The sequence below is a fragment of the Doryrhamphus excisus genome, chromosome 10 (genome assembly GCF_030265055.1).
Source record: "Doryrhamphus excisus isolate RoL2022-K1 chromosome 10, RoL_Dexc_1.0, whole genome shotgun sequence".
In the NCBI taxonomy this organism is placed as follows: domain Eukaryota; kingdom Metazoa; phylum Chordata; class Actinopteri; order Syngnathiformes; family Syngnathidae; genus Doryrhamphus; species Doryrhamphus excisus.
In genome coordinates this window covers 14,604,590-14,624,962 of record NC_080475.1, presented here as the reverse complement: position 1 = coordinate 14,624,962, position 20,373 = coordinate 14,604,590, and the positions used below count along the sequence as shown (strand labels likewise).

General features: G+C 38.4%; 2 protein-coding genes across 2 annotated transcripts in view; both read left to right on the top strand.

Annotated features, from left to right (window-relative positions):
* The first annotated feature begins 71 nt into the window (after positions 1 to 71).
* On the top strand, positions 72 to 8,870 carry si:dkey-32e6.3 (uncharacterized). Its single transcript, XM_058084409.1, has 6 exons — positions 72 to 719; positions 2,031 to 2,203; positions 2,834 to 3,052; positions 5,212 to 5,372; positions 5,453 to 5,585; positions 7,140 to 8,870. The coding sequence occupies exons 1-6, from the start codon at positions 464 to 466 to the stop codon at positions 7,314 to 7,316; spliced, it is 1,119 nt and encodes a 372-aa protein (XP_057940392.1). The 5' UTR covers positions 72 to 463; the 3' UTR covers positions 7,317 to 8,870.
* An 844-nt stretch (positions 8,871 to 9,714) lies between these two features.
* Positions 9,715 to 20,373, top strand: part of LOC131137131 (kelch domain-containing protein 8B-like) — a 65,452-nt gene continuing 54,793 nt past the window's right edge. The window contains exon 1 of the mRNA XM_058084711.1: positions 9,715 to 10,018. The gene's annotated coding sequence lies outside the window, so the exon portion shown is untranslated. The remainder of the gene's footprint in view (positions 10,019 to 20,373) is intronic.

Here is a 20,373-nt window from a genome sequence, read left to right as displayed (position 1 = left end):
TTAGCTCGTAGAAGAAGAAAAAGGTAAAGCGCCTCCAAACCAAAGACCATACAGCAAAACCGACTCGGCATCCGGGTTTGGCCGCCATGATAGAGAGCCGAATCCAGAAAAATATATTGAAAACATGCACTCGGCACACTGCTCAGCTATTAATTTCTCAAATAGTCGGTCCAAAAGAGAAGATTTGTCATTTTTCAGGTTACACGGAAACAAAGACAGGTATTTATAACACTGGTTGTTGTAAAGAAACAGAATATTTTGCTACGTCTTTTGCTTTCTATCATGGCGAACTTCCAGCTCCATGCCATACTTCAACCTGTTCGGTTCATTTCCGTGAGAGTCACTCATCCTGTTGTTAACTCTAGAGTCTTTGCTCAAACTAGGAAGTGAACCAGACGGCTTCAGGTAGCAGGTAATAAAGTTATTAAGTGTTATTTTATACTCGTAATCTTCGGGTGTACTCATGACTGACATCGACGGAAATAACAGCCATCAAGGCGAAGACAACGACGAGACAAATTGCCGGATTGTCCCCGGGATAGATAACGACCACGACGTTCCACCGGCTTATCTTGCCAGTCATGGACGTAGTAAAAAGATAGTCTTACATGTGGACTTGAACAACACCATTCTGGTGTCAGACGCCGTGACTTGCCAAGGGACGATTGCTGCCCTGGACTATTTCATGACGACTGTCACTTGGGGGAAAATGAACAAAGGTAAGAACATTTTTGTCTTCAGTGCCTCATTAAAAACGCGACATTTTCGGGATGTGCTGAGTCAGGTGTATATAATATATGTATTGTAAATACACAAAACTGTTTAAAGACGACAGATTTTTACAGAAAACCGCTCCATAATCAATGTATAGAGAAGTTATAAGAAATTGAAAATTATTTACAGTATATATGTTCCTGTGGAATGAAAACTATGCCAAATGGAAGTGGACATGGGGCTCCAACTGCAGCGTTATTGTCTCCGCTGTGCTAATTTTACAAATGCAACAGTTGGTAATGTAGTACATGCAGTGCCGTATTATAAAGTTAACTTCTGAATGGCAGCATTGATGGCAATCCAGGGGTGTAGATGTAATACAAGTAATTATACAATTTTGACAGACAAATGTCGTTTTTTTTGCTGAAAGTTCCCAATTTCCCCTTTTCAGTTTTTAATTCCCCTTTAGTTTATTATGGAATTTAAATGACATATGAAGTGTTACTCGACAGTTGACTGGTTCAACATCCATAGAAAATGGGCCACGTGACAATAACTAGAGGATATTGTACTCCAACCCTATAAATGCTATATCATTCATTCATTCATTCATTCATTTTCTACCGCTTATCCTCACGAGGGTCGCTGGGGGTGCTGGAGCCTATCCCAGCTGTCTTCAGGCGAGAGACGGGGTACACTCTGGACTGGTCGCCAGCCAATCACAGGGCACATATAGACAAACAACCATTCACACTCACATTCATACCTATGGACAATTTGGAGTCGCCAATTAACCTAGCATGTTTTTGGAATGTTGAATGAGGAAACCGGAGTACCCGGAGAAAACCCATGCACGAACAAGCGTAGAATCGAACCCATATGCCAATACTGTGCTTTTTCATTGAACTTGGCCCATACCGATCGGTGGCCAAAAAAGGTACTTTTTGTTCCTTTTGGATCAAAATATGTGTGTTTTCATTCATTTATTCATTTTCTACCGCTTATTCTCACGAGGATTGCGGAGGGTGCTGGAGCCTATCCCAGCTGTCTTCGGGCGAGAGGCGGGGTACACCTTGGACCGGTGGCTAGCCAATCACATGGCACATATAGACAAACAACCATTCACACTCACATTCATACCTATGGACAATTTGGAGTCGCCAATTAACCAAGCATGTTTTTGGAATGTTGAATGAGGAAACCGGAGTACCCGGAGAAAACCCACATATGCACGGGGAGAACATGCAAAATCCACACAGAGATGGCCGAGGGTGGATATCATATCATAAACAAACAAAATATCTCTGCATTTGCAGGAAAATGGGAATGGCTGAGTGACTCTCCTTCCCTGCTCCCACCATGTGATGGCGCTGTCAGCTACTACTCTCAGTTTGGATCTACTCACGGCTTCACCTCTGCAGCAGGCCGACGCTTTCATGGGATTCTGCAGGAGCATCTCAACCTGCTCCGCTGGCCTGAGGGCGTGAAGGTGAGCAACGTTGCAGACGGAACACAGTTAACATTCAAGTAAAAAGTAAAAACAAGTAAAAACTTTAATTAAATGACATAGTAACTGATGGTGGTGTTTTTAGGAATTGTAAACAAATATAGCTTTCTCTTACGAGCCATTGCTTGCAAGTAAACAGAGGAGCAGAGCTTGGGGAGGGCAGAGAGCTTTTCTAGCTGACAGTCATGCCCATATAAGGAAGTCCGTCCATCTGTGACATCACAAAGGAGCAGTTTTACCACACCTTCTGAAACGTTTTGTAATAACGTTTTGAGCCATCACAAACTTTTTTCGGGGCTCACTTCCAAATGCGCAAACCTAATTATCTGAAATTTTGGCATCATTTAACATGATAATACAACATTTTAACTGCATTTATAGGTGCGCACCTTATTTAACAACAGAACATGATTGACTGTTATTGACTTCTGGGTGTTCTTTAACAAGGTAGTGAAGCGGCATTCACGTCACATTGTTTCTTGTTTTTACACAAGTAAGTTTAACCACAAGTAAGAATGCAAATGATGGGAAAATAGACTACAAAAGCTTTTGTTGCTCTTCCATTGTATGTTTTATACACCAGATGACTGTATACTGACTGACTCCCCGCAGGGAGACCGAGAGCTGACGATAAAGGCTGAGGATGGACGACTTTACCACTGGATCGTCCCTTCCTTTTTCCAACTGCTCAAAGACCTGACCCAGCAAGGGACCCAGTTCGCCGTCCACTTCCGTACATTCGGAAGCGACCTACCTCGTGTGCTGAGTGCTGTATCCAAAGCTCTAACTCAAGGGGCTCATCCTCTCTTTCCTGATCTCCCTGAACTGAAGGTGAGAAAGTGGCGTTCAATCACAGCATTGCCTCGTGATGATTTAAACTGTCACTCATAATTTGCAAACCAAATTCAACAACATGGGTTAGAAAATAAATCAGTTCCCTGAAGCTCCAATAGAAGGCTGCTATTGCTGGGAAATTAGAAATATGAAATTTGGACATATTTTGGATTTACAAAGGATTCTGAGTTGGAAAGAATTCAAGACAATCAACCTATAAAATGCAGGAAACTGGAGCAAAAACTTCCAATATGATGACCCATTTCCACGAACCAACATCCACTACTTTTCACCGAGTGCAAGGTAAGTAAACTTGCATTTGAATGCATGCTTTGTCTGTCAGAGGTTGCTATTGTTTAGCAATAAAGGAAGCTTAAGTTCTGTGCTTGCGAGCATTTTCCTTTTAAAAAAAAAAAAAACAGGCCTTTATATTATTGAGTGCTGTCAGTGACAGGAAGTAGTGTGTGCACATGACATGTATGTTTCTGCACACGACATACTACACCAGAGCAGAATGTGTTATTGTTTCTGTGGGTTTTCTGCTGTGTACGACCGCTGCTACTTCATTATCGCTTTGTGATTTAATTCGGTTTTTGATTTAATAATAATTTAATTGCATCGAGTGAAACGGAAAGGCTGACATAGATCCAAGAATAAAAAGTTTGTGTTAACAACAAACCCTAGTGGATACACTGCAACATGTTTTGTAGTAGTTTAGTATTATTAGTGTGTGTGAATGGCAAATTATGTTGAAGAATAATACTAATGATAATAACTATGCTTCCCCTTATTTATAGAGCAGGCGTGCTGCAGGCAACTCCAACACTAAAGCTGCTAAAGCTAAATCATAATCTGCCATGAAAATATATTGTGTGTGTTGTGTATTTGTGTGTGTGTGTTTTTTTAATAGACTTCAGTGACTTTGTACATGCATCAGATTACAGTTGAGTGCATCCCATAATCAATTCACAGTTCCACATGTCCAAAAGGAGTAGGAAGAAGCAAAGCTTATTAAATCCTACCTCTCCATCTGGTACTTTTACAATCAGTAATTGTTACATTTGTTCACTTCCTGCTTTCCTAATATAGTTTTTTTTTTTCTTTTTTCGTCACGTACCAAAGTACAAGGTGATATGACCATCCAATGACATAATGGGTACCATAGTAAGTGTCAATATAGTGATATATATAGCACATCATGACTGGTTCAAGACTCTTCATCCTTGTATTTAGCAAACATCAACTGCTTGTATTGTTTCTTGAATTGGCTCATCGTTGTGCATTGTTTGACTTCCTTACTCAATCCATTCCATAGTTTGATTCCACATACTGAAATGCTATGGCTTTTTAATGTAGTCCTAGCATGTAAGTGTTTCAAATTTAGTTCTTCCCTTGTAGAGAAGTATTGGATGACATTTTTAGGTAATTGGTTATTTTTAGCCTCATGCATTATTTTAGCTGTTTGAAGATGAACTATATCAGCAAGTTTAAGTATTTGTGATTTTAGAAATAAGGAGTTAGTATGTTCTCTGTAGGCGGCATTATGAATTATCCTTACTGACCTTTTTTGCAGTACATTTAGCGAGTGAAGATTGCTTTTATAGTTATTAGCCCATATTTCCACAAAATAAGTAAGATATGGTAGAACCAGAGAGCAATAAAGAGTGTGGAGTGATTTCTGATTGAGAACAAATTTTTCTTTGTTCAATATTGAAATATTTCTGGCCACCTTATGTTGTATATTTGTAATATGAGTTTTTGTGTTTTTGCTGGTGCGTGTCCTTTCTGCTGTTACCAAACAGCATGATTTTAGTTTTACTTAGGTTCAAGGACAATCTATTATCATAAATATTGTGATAAAGATATTGATTGTGATACATGGAGCACATAACAACACATGATATGTCAACAAAGTCCGTGTATAAACAAAACATGGAATGTGGGCTAATACTTGATAATTTGGTTGTATATTCCCATATGATTGATTTGAACAGTGCTCCTTGTCCATTGATATTTGCTATAATAAAAAAACACATAGTTCTGTCTACAGTTGAGTGAGCCCAGCCCCTATCTGAGCAAATAGAGTATGTGATGTACAGTCTATACTGCAATATTATTGCATACAAACTTACTTCTCTGTGACTCTTCTTTCTCAGTTAAGTGTGAACAAGACTCCGGGCAAAATCCGCTGTAGCGCCAAAGGCGTCCTTCTGACCAGGGGCGAAGAACGTCTGTCAAGTCGTGATGGCGAGAGAGGCCTATACGAGTACCTCAGCACCACAAGCGGGTTAGGAGGCTTCCGAGACGACTATGAATGGTACCCAGCACGCCCGGTGTGTACAATGACGGCTTCCTCCATGCATCCTTTTTTACAATTTCCATAATGTTTCCATCCAGGTGGCTGACAAATAAGTATTCCATCCGTGGTGGGAAGCCTTTGTGGGTCGACCCCTTTGACGACAACGTTCAGCACATCTTCATAGATGACAACATCCGACAAAATGATGAGGATACAGTAGTGCATCCAAAGGTAAGCACTCTTTTTTTAGCCTAACTTGAACCCACATATAATAAGCAGAATGTCGTTTTTTTTTTTACCTCATTAATTATTCATGTAGGAAAATGTCAAGTCCCATTGATGGCAACAGCATGTAACTTCAGACTCAGCTAAACAGCAAATTGCTGACTTGCCGCTTTTGGGTTAGCTCACCCCCTTGTGTAAACATTTAGATGAAAGCCGAATATGTGCAATTATGTTTTAGTCGTTAAGAGCGCTGAATGATGCTGCTGAGTCTCGGTGTGTGCCTCACAGTGAAACTAATGAGCAGAATCATAACAAAAACAAACATACACCATAATCTCCATTACATTTTGCAGGCTAAGGGAGAATCGTATAATATTTAGTTGGATATTAGATAAAAGTGATGCTGATGCTTGACTTCTTTTTTTCCATTTTTGTTGATGACATTTAATTACTCAGTAAATGCATGCAGGAAATGTAACGACACAATTAAATTTTAGGCTTTAAATATGTGAGCCCGCTTATCTTTCATCTTCTCTTCTCATCCAATACTACTTCTAACACAACTTGCTGAGGATTCTCCTTGTTTTTGAATAAGAATTCCACAAAAGGCCAAAGAAAAAGCAATGCAAACGTCAGGAACTGCTGAGCTCTTGTGAGACATGCTGAAGATAAATTGTTATGGCCATAGTCTGAACTGGACCAGGTATTGATCGGTAATTTGTGGTGTTTTAGAGCAGGGGTCTCAAACTCAATTTACTTGGGGGCCACTGGAGCTAAGGTCTGGGTCTAGTTTTCAAAAAAAAAAAAAAACGGAAAAATAATAATAAACTTTGCTTTGGTTCCGATTTTCTACAAGAAAAGCTCTGATAAAACATTCCACTTTTTATTTTTCTTCACAAAATAAGATGAAAAATAACTAAACAAATCAAGAATAAAGAAAATCAATCAGTAATAAATAAATAAATATAGTAATAATAATAAAACGGCAAATAATAAAAACTTAAGAAACGACATATAGTTGGTGGGTAGACAAATTATTTTTTTTCTGATTAAAATTAACAAAGCATTATTAGAGCCCCGTAGACATGACAAAACACGACTATAGTCACATTTATACTCTTTTCATATAACATATTGCGCAACTGCAAGGTCTTGAGACACATGCTAACTCGCAAACCAGAGAGCTAGCGACCTAAACGGTAGCCTTCAAGTTATTTCCTTTAAACTTAAATATCCAAAAAATTACCACTTCCACACGGATAGGAAGGATAACTATTAACAGTTATTTAACCTTTAACATGAACATTAATCAAACGTAATATTTTTTTCTGGGTACATGATACCATACAGCATCCATATCAAAATTGCGTGGGCCGCACTAACATTAAACTTTCATATCAAGGCGGGGGCCTCAAACTAGTGTCCTGCGGGCCACATTTGGCCCGCGGGCCACGTGTTTGAGACCCCTGTTTTAGAACATCCTTGTGAATTTCCATGATATTTTAATCCGCATCTGCAAAGTGTCTCACAAAAGGTGTTGTGTGTGTGTGTGTTGTCCAGATTTTCTTGGAGCCAGGCTCTGCCAACACTCGCACAGCCTGCATCTCTGAGCTTTACGATATCGCCCTCATCCAGACTAACCTCCTCAAAGCCATTTCTGAGCCAGACTACTTCACCCGGCGTGTCCGCATCTGCCAGGAGAACTATGCAAAAAATGTCCAGCAGGGGTCTAGCTAGGGCACAGCTCAATGCCCCCCGTCCCTTTACCTCCGACCTGATCCTAATGAATGCCACATGAACTCAGGGGAATTAGAAATATGGATTGTTGTAATGGTACACTAGAGAAGGTGAGTTTCTTCCTTCCATAATGAATTGATGATTAGATGGCATCTTAAAGAACTAAATACATTTGAAAAGGGTTCTGGCACTGTATTTATTAGATGAACTAATTATAATGCAGACTATGACAAACATCAGTTAAATATATCATGCAATCAACCCATTAGCCAACAGAATAGGGCTTTTCAAAACATGGCAGAGTGAGCCCCCCGTCATACATTTGCCTCACCACTGCCATGGAAACATATTTTAAAAGACAACGTTTTGAATAATTAGTCACCAAATGAACCAAGACTGCCCGAGACACTGAATAATGCAGCCATGCAAGCAATAATTGCTCGACTCTTTGCGGTGGTAGCTCAGTAATTGGGGTCAAAAGACGCCTTCAAATGTTGACATTATTTGTCCAACCCGTAGCTTTCTTGTGGGGTCACTTGAACACGTCGTACTGTATGGTCTGCATACAATATTAGGAACAGATTCACAGACTCGGGTATTTAGATTGTCATATGCTCAATGTTGAAGGAACTGAGACTAAGCAAGCATGTGGGATGCATCCGAATGCTTTTATTCCACTTTTTATGATTGACCCCAATCACACTCGTATTTAGATACAGTGGGATTACACTAGTGGTGGTTGGAATAATTATCCCTAGACGCCAAATACTATAAGATGACATGGTCAATATCGTCTTATATTTGTTTCAGTACAGTAGTTATCCAATGTAGGACAAGAAAAACAAATCCGTTTTTGGTGCTGATTCAGTCAAAAGTGGGGATGCAGGCTTATTATTTTTTTTCCAAACATTGATTTTCTGTTTTTTGTTTTTGTTTGTTTGTATTGTTGAATTTTGTATTTTGACAATATGCAGGATATTGTATCTGTGAAGGCGTACAATGTGATGTGGATCAAAATTAGAATTGTTGAATGAAAAAAAAAAAGAAATCTAAACATCCCGAAACCCGTACGACAAGATATGTGTTCATATGTTAGACCAATTAAGTAATATGTGCTAAAATCTGAAATATTTTAAAAATAACCTAAATAATCTGCCAACAGAACTTGACATTTTGACATTACTTTTGCTTATTTTTAGCACATGTTACTTAAGTTAAACAAATAGATGTAATATTGTAACTGTTTTTGCCGCAGAGTCTGTACTGTACTGAAGCCCATTGTATTTAATTCTGTTTTTCTCAGGTACATTTTGAAGACAATGCAAATATTTTTAAAACACTGGGTTTTTGTATTTTTGTTCATTATTATTATTATTATGTATCTTATTTTATTATTCTTATTTTATTTGTGTGCTTTTTTTATTATTAACATTTTTATTAATAATGCCATGAGTTTGTTCTTTGTTGCTTGAAAGGTTTGTGCCCCCCCCCCCCCCCCCCCCATGATGTACTATAGAGAAGTTTGCATACCAAAGGTCAATTCCAGTACACATGGCTTATTTAATGATATTGTATGCTTCTTTTTTTTCCTCATGAAAACATATATGAATTGGTGTTAAATAAACATGAACAACATATTATCGCATGTGTGTGATGTCATGTGGGGGTTCATTTGTGGGTTTTTGGTTTTCATGAAGAACATACTGAATTTCATCTGCTTTGCATTTAATATTTATATTCTGTATATGTGATTTGTCCAGACATTCTAAGACAAATAGGAAGTGGAAAGGATCACAAGGAAAGCTTTAATAGCCAACATGAGGTATTTTCCATGATATTCCTAGCAGTATTCCTGTTTAATGAGTGATGGATGAGATAGATACCTCATGATGCTGTTGAGCATAATAGGATCAACATGCATGTTAGTGTAAATGATTAATTTAATAATAATTATTATTATTACAAACATTATTATGACCATGTTTTTTCAACCAATCAAATTTAATAATAAAAATAAGTAAACAATAACATTATTAATAATAATAATTATTATTACTATAATATTTTAATAATAATTAAAATAACAAAATAATAATAATAATATTTAATTATTATTTTAATTATTATTAAATTTGATTGGTTGAAAAAACATGGCTCCCATCAAGCAACATATCTTTCCAGAGAAGGGCAGAACTCAGCAGCTAATGGTCCATAAATCATAGACCATTTGTGTAATGCACAAGGGGCGCTTCAAACTACAGTGCTTCATTTGTCCACACGAGGGCAGCAAAGTCCCGCCTGCATAGTAAGCTACTTGTGGCGACAGAATCTCTCCTTTCAGGTGCATTCCTTGCTGCTATTGGATGCTAAAAATGACAACTTTTGTGTCTTTCCACCACATGTGATGACAAATATTAAAAGATATGCGTGTAATGTGTTTGCTTGTGTCTTAATTTGCCACTTACCCACGGTGGCAGGCACACTCGACGCTTGCGTCAGTTGTGCGCACTGACGCGCAGGAGAGGGAGATAGAGCTAGAGGAGCTGGATGTTGTTGAAGAAGATAGTAACTGTTGGATGATGCCGCTTCACGGGAATCGGAATACGGAACGCTGTTCTCTCCAGAACATGACGTGACTATCACAGTACCTGTGGACTACGTCGTTTTGGAGCGCAACAACACCTTTGGATGGTCTCTGAAAGGTACACACTTTTCTCACTCAACTTTACACCTCTTTTGTTAGCTAGCACATTAATAAGGAACATGTTCTCTGACCTGGACTTGGAGTTAAGAGCTGGTTTGAGCACATGGTCACTGAAGGATACATAAATGTTTTCATTTATCTTCAAGTTGAAGCCAGTAAAACTGTTGTTTTGCATTGATTCTATCATCTCCAGTATAAAATACTGCCCTGTTACAAATATAAGAATTATTGAGGCATACATTTAGCAGTATTGTTGGCTTAACGGCTTGTTTTATAAAAAAAAAAAAGTACACATAATATTGTGTGGGCTTTATAAACAATGGAACCTACCAAAAGAAAGATTAGACACCCAAACTGTTTTTTGATTCTTTAGTAATCAGCAGTAGAACATCGGTTAATTTCAGGAAAATATCAGCTAAGTCGATAATAATCAACTTTGACTTTGACACAGATATTTTTTCTTTTGTGACAACTCAAATATCTACACAACTACACCAGAATATTGTTGTTTTACATGAAAACAACAAAGTATTTACAAATATAACACCATGAACTAATGACAATTTTCACATTTGAAACTGAACTATATGCGTGTATATGTGTGTGCTAAAATTGCCATGCACGTTTTTACCGTCCGCATGATCTTATCAGGAGCGGCACAGCAGTCGAGTGGTTAGCGCGCAGACCTCACAGCTAGGAGATCAAGGTTCAATTCCACCCTCGGCCATCTCTGTGTGCAGTTTGCATGTTCTCTCCGTGCATGTGTGGGTTTTCTCCGGGTACTCCGGTTTCCTGCCACATTCCAAAAACATGCTAGGTTAATTGGCAACTCCAAATTGTCCATAGGTATGAATGTGAGTGTGAATGGTTGTTTGTCTATATGTGCCCTGTGATTGGCTGGCGACCAGTCCAGGGTGTACCCCACCTCTTGCCCGAAGACAGCTGGGATAGCTCCAGCACCCCCCGTGAGGAAAAGCGGTAAAAACTGAATGAATGATTATCAAACACACTTCTGCCACCTTGTGGCCGTTTTTCATGGCTTAAAATTGACTCTGCAGTGAAATGCTTTAGTGGGGGGTTGGGTCATCACCCATTTTTGCCTCTGGTGTAAAAATTGGACTGTCAGGTGTATAAAAACAAAGAGCTGCGTCTTTGGTACTGAATGACTTAAAGGTGTATGTTATGTTTATCATTTTAAATATCTTTGGGTGTTGGTGTTTTTCCATCCAAGGTACATATTTGGTGGTTTTGGGGTCTCGTAATAAATGGCCCTGTTGTACATGAGAGCGTGTAGATTTGTTTGCTTGTCATTTTGCCATAATGAACCAAAAGGCTGATCTTTGGCATTTGATTAGGGCACTTTCTGCTTCTGTAAATGGCTTAATCTGATGTATGGCTATGACAATGAAAATATATATGTAAGATTATCCTTTTTTATGCAATGTTTGTCATTCCACACACAACAAATACAAAAAGTATCACAACACTTATTCGTCTTTTACGGTTAAGTGTAATCGTAGCATCATTCAGTGTCCATGATAATGCATTTTTTGTTATTTTGGATAAAATAAAATAAAAAATCTTTAGTTTAATGGATTAAGGATTTATTTTCTCGTGGAGCTTACGCTGGGATTAATGCCAAAGGTTGCAGGGCAAATCATTGCAGCTGCTTTTTCACGGACACATGGCCGCCATCTGCTCCTCTTTGCAGCATCTGGATCACCAGCCAGTAGAAAGATTCTGAAGGAACATGAGATCCACCTTTTCCTGACCCACTGTGATATATTTCCAACATATGTGCTCATTAGCAGAATGAGCATCACACAGCTGACATCTGTGACACTGTCTTGTGGGTTTTTGTTTTTTTTTTTCCGGGCAGCACTTTCTGTGGTGTGTTGATGGTCCTCATTGTGTCAGTAAAAATGTCACCTTCAGTCAAGTCTACAAGAAGGCTGGCTCGCCTCTCGGAAGGACATCGACTGTCTGGCGGTACTGATTTATGACGGAATGAGATGATTTTTGTGGCGTCTTGCAAGATGTTTAAAGGATTAACTCCTGGAGAAAAATACCAGGGATAATAAAAAGGAAATAAAAATTATTGTCCCTCAGGAATCTGTACTGACTCTTCGGTCAGCAATAGCTCATAAGTCAAAATCAGTAATAACAAAGCCTTGTTGTTGTTCGTCTATAGTTCAAACACTATGTTATGTTCTATAGCTGTTATTTTGTCATCAAAATCTTTTTTCCTATGTTGTTTGTTGTTGGGCTGCACGGTGGTCAAGTGGTTAGCGCGCAGACCTCACAGCCAGGAAACCGGGCTTCAATCCCACTCTCGGCCATCTCTGTGTGGAGTTTGCATGTTCTCCTGTGTGCATGTGTGGGTTTTCTCCGGGTACTCCGGTTTCCTCCCACATTCCAAAAACATGCTAGGTTAATTGGTGACTCCAAATTGTCCATAGGTATGAATGTGAGTGTGGATGGTTGTTTGTCTATATGTGCCCTATGATTGGCTGGCCACTAGTCTCTCGCCCAAAGACAGCTGGGATAGGCTCCAGCACCCCCTGTGACCCTCATGAGGATAAGCGGTAGAAAATGAATGAATGAATGTTTGTTATTGTTTTGTAGAAGTTTCGCTAAAACCAGCCTATGTTCTACTGTTGGTTTATAAAGACCCAAAAAGGCTAAAAACAAACTTTTTTTTATTTTCAATGTCTATGTAGTTCTAGAACTCAATATTCTGTGGTTCTTGAACAAAAAAAGCCCCCAAAATTCTGGCAGCATGGATCTCTCTTCTCTGAAAATGACTGTCAGTCAATGAGTTAATATGCAGACTTGTTTCATTCATTCATTCATTCATTCATTTTCTACCGCTTTTTCCTCACAAGGGTGCTGGAGCCTATCCCAGCTGTCTTCGGGCGAGAGGTGGGGTACACCCTGGACTGGTGGCCAGCCAATCACAGGGCACATATAGACAAACAACCATTCACACTCACATTCATACCTATGGACAATTTGGAGTCGCCAATTAACCTAGCATGTTTTTGGAATGTGGGAGGAAACCGGAGTACCCGGAGAAAACGGGGAGAACATGCAAACATGCAAACTCCACACAGAGATGGCCGAGGGTGGAATTGAACCCTGGAACCCCAGCCTCCAATATCGGTCTCAGCCCCCAAAACCCACATGGGTCTGGCTGTAGTCTTGATGTTGCTTCATCACTTATATCACACATGTTGCAATGTAAAAAAAAAATGAAACCTTTGCCATTTGCAGTATAGCATGGTATCTTAAAATGCGATTATGTGTGTGTTTTCAGGGTCATCCCACCCACACACACACACACACACACACACACACACACACACACACACACACACACAGAGAGTACACAAGCCGACACTACACTACAGACACAAGCTGTGTGAATGTCTATGGTGGAATGGAGCCAATTTTGTCATCAGAGGATTAAGTGGGATGCTTACAGTGGACAGTTTGGAGCTGTTTGTTCCAAGCTGCCAGCGCTGACTTTTACACTTGTATGAAAGATGTCTGAACAAGAGAGAGAGCTCTGCAACACAGAGACAATATATGACAATATACGTATATATAATATATGCACAGGAGATCATGTTGAGTTTTTGCACAAGAAAGCTTCTGTGCATGGTATCCTATGACTGGGATGATTGGCTGTGATATATTAATCAGTATTATAATAATTTCTCATCTTGGTATTTAATTTTGGTGAATAATTATATTCACGTTTACATACACTTGCTGGAGTATTGCAATTTTAAGTTTCATTTTACTGAATGATTATTCCCATTGGTTGAACAGTGAGCATCAAATTAGAAATAAATGCATGTTTTTTTTTTATTTTACAGTACGTATATGTTAATATTAATATTCCAGAATTCAGTATTTAACCTCAGAAAATTAAGTTGTTTTTTTTAATTTAAAAAATACTACCAAGTATTATAGAAGCAATTTTAAGTTCCATTTTACTGAATGATTATTCCCATTGGTATTTTTTGGTATGGTTTTTTTTTTGTTTTTGTTTTGTTTTTTTGTTTTTGTTGTTTTTTATAGAATTGTCTTTTTTAATATTGAATTGTACCTTTGTCGGGCGGCACGGCGGTCCAGTGGTTAGCGCGCAGACCTCACAGCTCGGAGACCAGGGTTCAATTCCACTCTCGGCCATCTCTGTGTGGAGTTTGCATGTTTTCCCCGTGCATGCGTGGGTTTTCTCCGGGTACTGCGGTTTCCTCCCACATTCCAAAAACATGCTAGGTTAATTAATTAGCGACTACAAATTGTCCATAGGTATGAATGTGAGTGTGAATGGTTGTTTGTCTATATGTGCCCTGTGATTGGCTGGCCACCAGTCCAGGGTGTACCCCGCCTCTCGCATGAAGACAGCTGGGATAGGCTCCAGCACCCCCCCCCCGCAACCCTCATGAGGAAAAGAACTACTTAAGCTAATATATGAAAAAAATAATGCAAAATTATGACAATTTGAAATGATTGAAAAATACACTTCCATTGAACCCACATCTGTTTTAGAAGACAGATGATGTAATTGACTGCATAATAGTTGATTCCCTGCAAAGTGTTTGCAGAAAGTGTGTTGGCATTCAGCCCTGTCTCTCTATGCAGTGACTCAATCGTCTGCGGCTTCTCTTGCCCTGCAGTAGCTCCAACTCTGCTGTTATGTAGCTTTGCCCCTTTTGAGCCAACGACAATATGGCAAGAATGCATTATATATTTATTGAGTCAATGTAGCCAGAAAACATGTTAATACGAGCTAGCTAGCAATGCACATCATTGGGATATCGATAGAATTTAAATAAAATGCTTGTCCCTTGAGTTTGTTTTAACTCCGCTAACTGGCTCGAATATTTAGCTGCATAGATCAACCACTTCAGCGTTGTTTTATCAGAATATATCGTAATATCATAAAAACTGTTTGTAGCACACTCATTCCGATTTCCGCACCTAGTAAAAACAATACTTTCAGAATTTTGCTATGCTAAAAATAGGAAGTAAGATGCACACAAAGAAATTACTTCAAAAACAACACAAGGAATTATGTAAAGAATTAATTTAACAGTGAAATAATTATCTGGTATTATTTATAAAACCCTCATTAGACTGAAAATATAACACCATCTGTTGAATTGGGTGTCCCTAATTGTATTCTCTTTTGTAATAATACAATAAATACAGTGTATTGTAGATACTAATTGATTTTATTCCATAAAAAAAAAAACAAACAGTGGTCCCAGAGGGTCAGATGACCAGTCAGCTGAGACGTCCTGCTGCCCGGTTGCCAGGCAACCATGGCATGCTGAGGCTGCAGTGATAAAGAGTAGTGTTGACCAAATGTAGCAGACTGGTGAGTCCCCACATGGCCTTTTTGTGGCCCTTGATGCAGTTTCACAGCAGTTAAGACCAGACGGTGAGATGCACCGTGACTGACAGGGTCTCAGTCAGGGGCAGTAGAAGAAAAAACATGTTTACACTCTGAAAGAAGTGGAAAAAATCAAAGATTAGATTAGGACTACAAGGTTCAAGTGACACAATTCCTGTTTTTTTTTCTTTCTCATGTGTCCCAATTCGGAAAGAAGACAATAAATCAGAACTTGCTATTAAAACCTGCCATGTTGTTGTCTGCTGTACATGAACTGTATATATGTGTGATGTATTGTGTGTATATATATATATATATATATATATATATAATGACCTAAAAACCGACATATGTGATTGTTGGTTTAGGTAGTTAGCAGGACTACACAAAAGCTGTTTCACTAATTTGTGAAGTATATGGACATACATTGCGGAGATGACAAATAGATGACCTCATTAAACCGCCTCTCATGTGTGTAAACAAACGACAGTTGTCACCAGGAGCAGATAAGCATGACCCTTCCGTGACCCTTTCATCCATCTTTTACTACATATGCCGCCTAGCCTCAGTAGTAGCAAATGTAATAGCTGACACTGGGGCCGCATGCTCAAATAAAAAAAAAAAAGAAAAAAATCTGTGTATGTATGACACTTTGATGGTAAAACTAAAAAATGTTTTTTAATATTTTAAAAATACCTTGTAACTTGACTTATTGACACTTGCACAGTGTCAAAAAAAACAGCATAAAATGGCGGTGTTTGAGTTTGGTGATATTTTTGACAAAAAACGTAAAAGGTTAGAAAGTCGTTTTTTTTTGTTTTTTTTTCCAACTTGCTTCTAATGCCTTTTTCTGGTAAAAAAACAAACAAACAAAAAAAACAGCGGCAACCTTACACACACTCAACAGGGGCCCCAGGAGCATCCGAAAATGGCATAAAATGCCAGTTTTTGAGGGCGGTAATTTTTGACAAAAAATGTAAGGGGTTAGTATGTCGTTTGTTTGTTTTTTTCAACTTGCTTCTAATGCAATTTTCTGGTCAAAAACACAGAGGAAACGTTACACACACTCAACAGGGGCCACAGAAGCATCCAAAAATGGCATAAAATGCAAGATTTTGAGGGCGGGGATTTTTGACAAAAAACGTAAGGGGTTAGTATGTTTTTTATTTTTTGTTTGTTTTTTTCAACTTACTTCTAATACCTTTTTCTGGTCAAAAAAACAGCAGCAACCTTACACACACTCAACAGGGGCCCCAGAAGCATCCAAAAATGGCATAAAATGCCAGTTTTTGAGGGCGGTAATTTTTGACAAAAAACGTAAGGGGTTAGTATGTCGTTTTTGTTTTGTTTTTTTCAACTTGCTTCTAATGCACTTTTCTGGTCAAAAAACAGCGGAAACCTTACACACCGTCAACAGGGGCCCCAGAAGCATCCAAAAATGGCATAAAATGCAAGATTTTGAAGGCGGTCGTTTTTGACAAAAAATGTAAGGGGTTAGTATGTCATTTTTTTTGTTTGTTTTTTTTCAACTTCCTTCTAACGCACTTTTCTGGTAAAAAAAAAAAAAAGCAGAAACCTTACACACACTCAACAGGGGCCCCAGAAGCATCCAAAAATGGCATAAAATGCAAGATTTTGAAGGCGGTCGTTTTTGACAAAAAACGTAAGGGGTTAGTATGTCATTTTTTTTGTTTGATTTTTTTCAACTTGCTTCTAATGCACTTTTCTGGTCAAAAAAACAGCGGAAACCTTACACACCCTCAACAGGGGCCCCAGAAGCATCCAAAAATGGCATAAAATGCCAGAGTTTGAGGGCGGTGATTTTTGATAAAAAACGTAAGGTGTTAGTATGTCGTTTTTTTTTTTTTTTTGTATTTTTCAACTTGCTTCTAACGCACTTTTCTGTTAAAAAAAAAAAACAGCAGAAACCTTACACACACTCAACATGGACCCCAGAAGCATCCAAAAATGGCATAAAATGCCAGAGTTTGAGGGCGGTGATTTTTGATAAAAAAAAACGTAAGGGGTTAGTATGTCGTTATTTTTTTTTTTTCAACTTGCTTCTCATGCAATTTTCTGGTCAAAAAACAGAGGAAACGTTACACACACTCAACAGGGGCCCCAGAAGCATCCAAAAATGGCATAAAATGCAAGATTTTGAGGGGGGGATTTTTGACAAAAAACGTAAGGGGTTAGTATGTCATTTTTTTTGTTTGGTTTTTTTCAACTTCCTTCTAACGCACTTTTCTGGTAAAAAAAAAAAAAAGCAGAAACCTTACACACACTCAACAGGGGCCCCAGAAGCATCCAAAAATGGCATGAAATGCCAGAGTTTGAGGGCGGTGATTTTTGACAAAAAACGTAAGGGGTTAGTATGTCTTTTTTTTTTTTTTAATTTCAACTTGATTCTAATGCACTTTTCTGTTCAAAAAACAGTGAATACCTTACACACACTCAACAGGGGCCCCAGAAGCATCCAAAATTGGCATAAAATGCAAGATTTTGAAGGCGGTCGTTTTTGACAAAAAACGTAAGGGGTTAGTATGTCATTTTTTTTGTTTGGTTTTTTTCAACTTGCTTCTAATGCACTTTTCTGGTCAAAAAAAACAGCGGAAACCTTACACACCCTCAACGGGGGCCCCAGAAGCATCCAAAAATGGCATAAAAAGCAAGATTTTGGGGGCGGGGATTTTTGACAAAAAACGTAAGGGGTTAGTATGTCGTTTTTTTTTGTTTGTTTTTTTCAACTTGCTTCTAATGCACTTTTCTGGTCAAAAAAACAGCGGAAACCTTACACACCCTCAACAGGGGCCCAAGAAGCATCCAAAAATGGCATAAAATGCCAGAGTTTAAGGGCGGTGATTTTTGATAAAAAACGTAAGGGGTTAGTATGTATTTTTTTTTTTAATTTCAACTTGATTCTAATGCACTTTTCTGTTCAAAAAACAGTGAATACCTTACACACACTCAACAGGGGCCCCAGAAGCATCCAAAAATGGCATAAAATGCAAGATTTTGAAGGCAATGATTTTTGACAAAAAACGTAAGGGGTTAGTATGTCTTTTTTTTGTTAGTTTTTTTCAACTTGATTCTAATGCACTTTTCTGGTCAAAAAAACAGCAGCAACCTTACACACACTCAACAGGGGCTCCAGAAGCATCCAAAAATGGCATAAAATGCAAGATTTTGAGGGCGGGGATTTTTGACAAAAAACGTAAGGGGTTAGTTTGTCGTTTTTGTTTTGTTTTTTTCAACCTACTTTTAATGCACTTTTCTGGTCAAAAAACAGTGGAAACCTCACACACACTCAACAGGGGCCCCAGAAGCATCCAAAAATGGCATAAAATGCAAGATTTTGAGGGGGGGATTTTTGACAAAAAACATAAGGAGTTAGTATGTCGTTTTTTTTTGTTTGTTTTTTTCAACTTGCTTCTAATGCACTTTTCTGGTCAAAAAACAGCAAAAACCTTACACACACTCAACAGGGGCCCCAGAAGCTTCCAAAAATGGCATAAAATGCAAGATTTTGAAGGCGGTCGTTTTTGACAAAAAATGTAAGGGGCTAGTATGTCATTTTTTTTGTTTGGTTTTTTTCAACTTGCTTCTAATGCACTTTTCTGGTCAAAAAAACAGTGAAAACCTCACACACCTTCAACAGGGGCCCCAGAAGCATTCAAAAATGGCCTAAAATGCAAGATTTTGAGGGTGGGGATTTTTGACAAAAAACGTAAGGGGTTAGTATGTTGTTTTTGTTTTGTTTTTTTCAACTTGCTTCTAACGCACTTTTCTGGTAAAAAAAAAAAAAACAGCGGAAACCTTACACACACTCAACATGGACCCCAGAAGCATCCAAAAATTGCATCAAATGCAAGATTTTGAAGGCAATGATTTTTGACAAAAAACGTTAGGGGTTAGAATGCCTTTTTTTTGTTTGTTTTTTTCAACTTACTTCTGATGCACTTTTCTGGTCAAAAAAACAGTGTAAACCTCAAACACTCTCAACAGGGGCCCCAGAAGCATCCAAAAATTGCATAAAATGCAAGATTTTGAAGGCAATGATTTTTGACAAAAAACGTAAGGGGTTCGTATGTCTTTTTTTGTTAGTTTTTTTCAACTTGCTTCTAATGCAATTTTCTGGTCAAAAAAACAGCAGCAACCTTACACACACTCAACAGGGGCTCTAGAAGCATCCAAAAATGGCATAAAATGCAAGATTTTGAAGGCGGTCGTTTTTGACAAAAAACGTAAGGGGTTAGTATGTCATTTTTTTTGTTTGGTTTTTTTCAACTTGCTTCTAATGCACTTTTCTGGTCAAAAAAAAAAAACGCGGAAACCTTCCTCACCCTCAACAGGGGCCCCAGAGGCATCCAAAAATGGCATAAAATGCAAGATTTTGAGGACGATGATTTTTGGCAAAAAACGTAAGGGGTTAGTTTGTCGTTTTTGTTTTGTTTTTTTCAACCTGCTTCTAATGCACTTTTCTGGTCAAAAAAACAGTGGAAACCTCACACACACTCAACAGGGGCCCCAGAAGCATCCAAAAATGGCATAAAATGCAAGATTTTGAGGGGGGGATTTTTGACAAAAAACGTAAGGGGTTAGTATGTCATTTTTTTTTTGTTTGTTTTTTTCAACTTGCTTCTAATGCACTTTTCTGGTCAAAAAACAGCAAAAACCTTACACACACTCAACAGGGGCCCCAGAAGCTTCCAAAAATGGCATAAAATGCAAGATTTTGAAGGCGGTCGTTTTTGACAAAAAATGTAAGGGGCTAGTATGTCATTTTTTTGTTTGTTTTTTTTTCAACTTGCTTCTAATGCACTTTTCTGGTCAAAAAAAAAACAGTGAAAACCTCACACACCTTCAACAGGGGCCCCAGAAGCATCCAAAAATGGCATAAAATGCAAGATTTTGAGGGTGGGGATTTTTGACAAAAAACGTAAGGG

What these genes read in the sequence shown, in the direction of transcription:
- si:dkey-32e6.3 (XM_058084409.1), top strand. Translation starts at nt 464, where the DNA reads ATGACTGACATCGACGGAAATAACAGCCATCAAGGCGAAGACAACGAC. An exon ending in CTGATCTCCCTGAACTGAAG is followed by an intron (nt 3,053 to 5,211) that starts GTGAGAAAGTGG and finishes CTTCTTTCTCAG; the next exon opens with TTAAGTGTGAACAAGACTCC. An exon ending in ATACAGTAGTGCATCCAAAG is followed by an intron (nt 5,586 to 7,139) that starts GTAAGCACTCTT and finishes TGTGTTGTCCAG; the next exon opens with ATTTTCTTGGAGCCAGGCTC.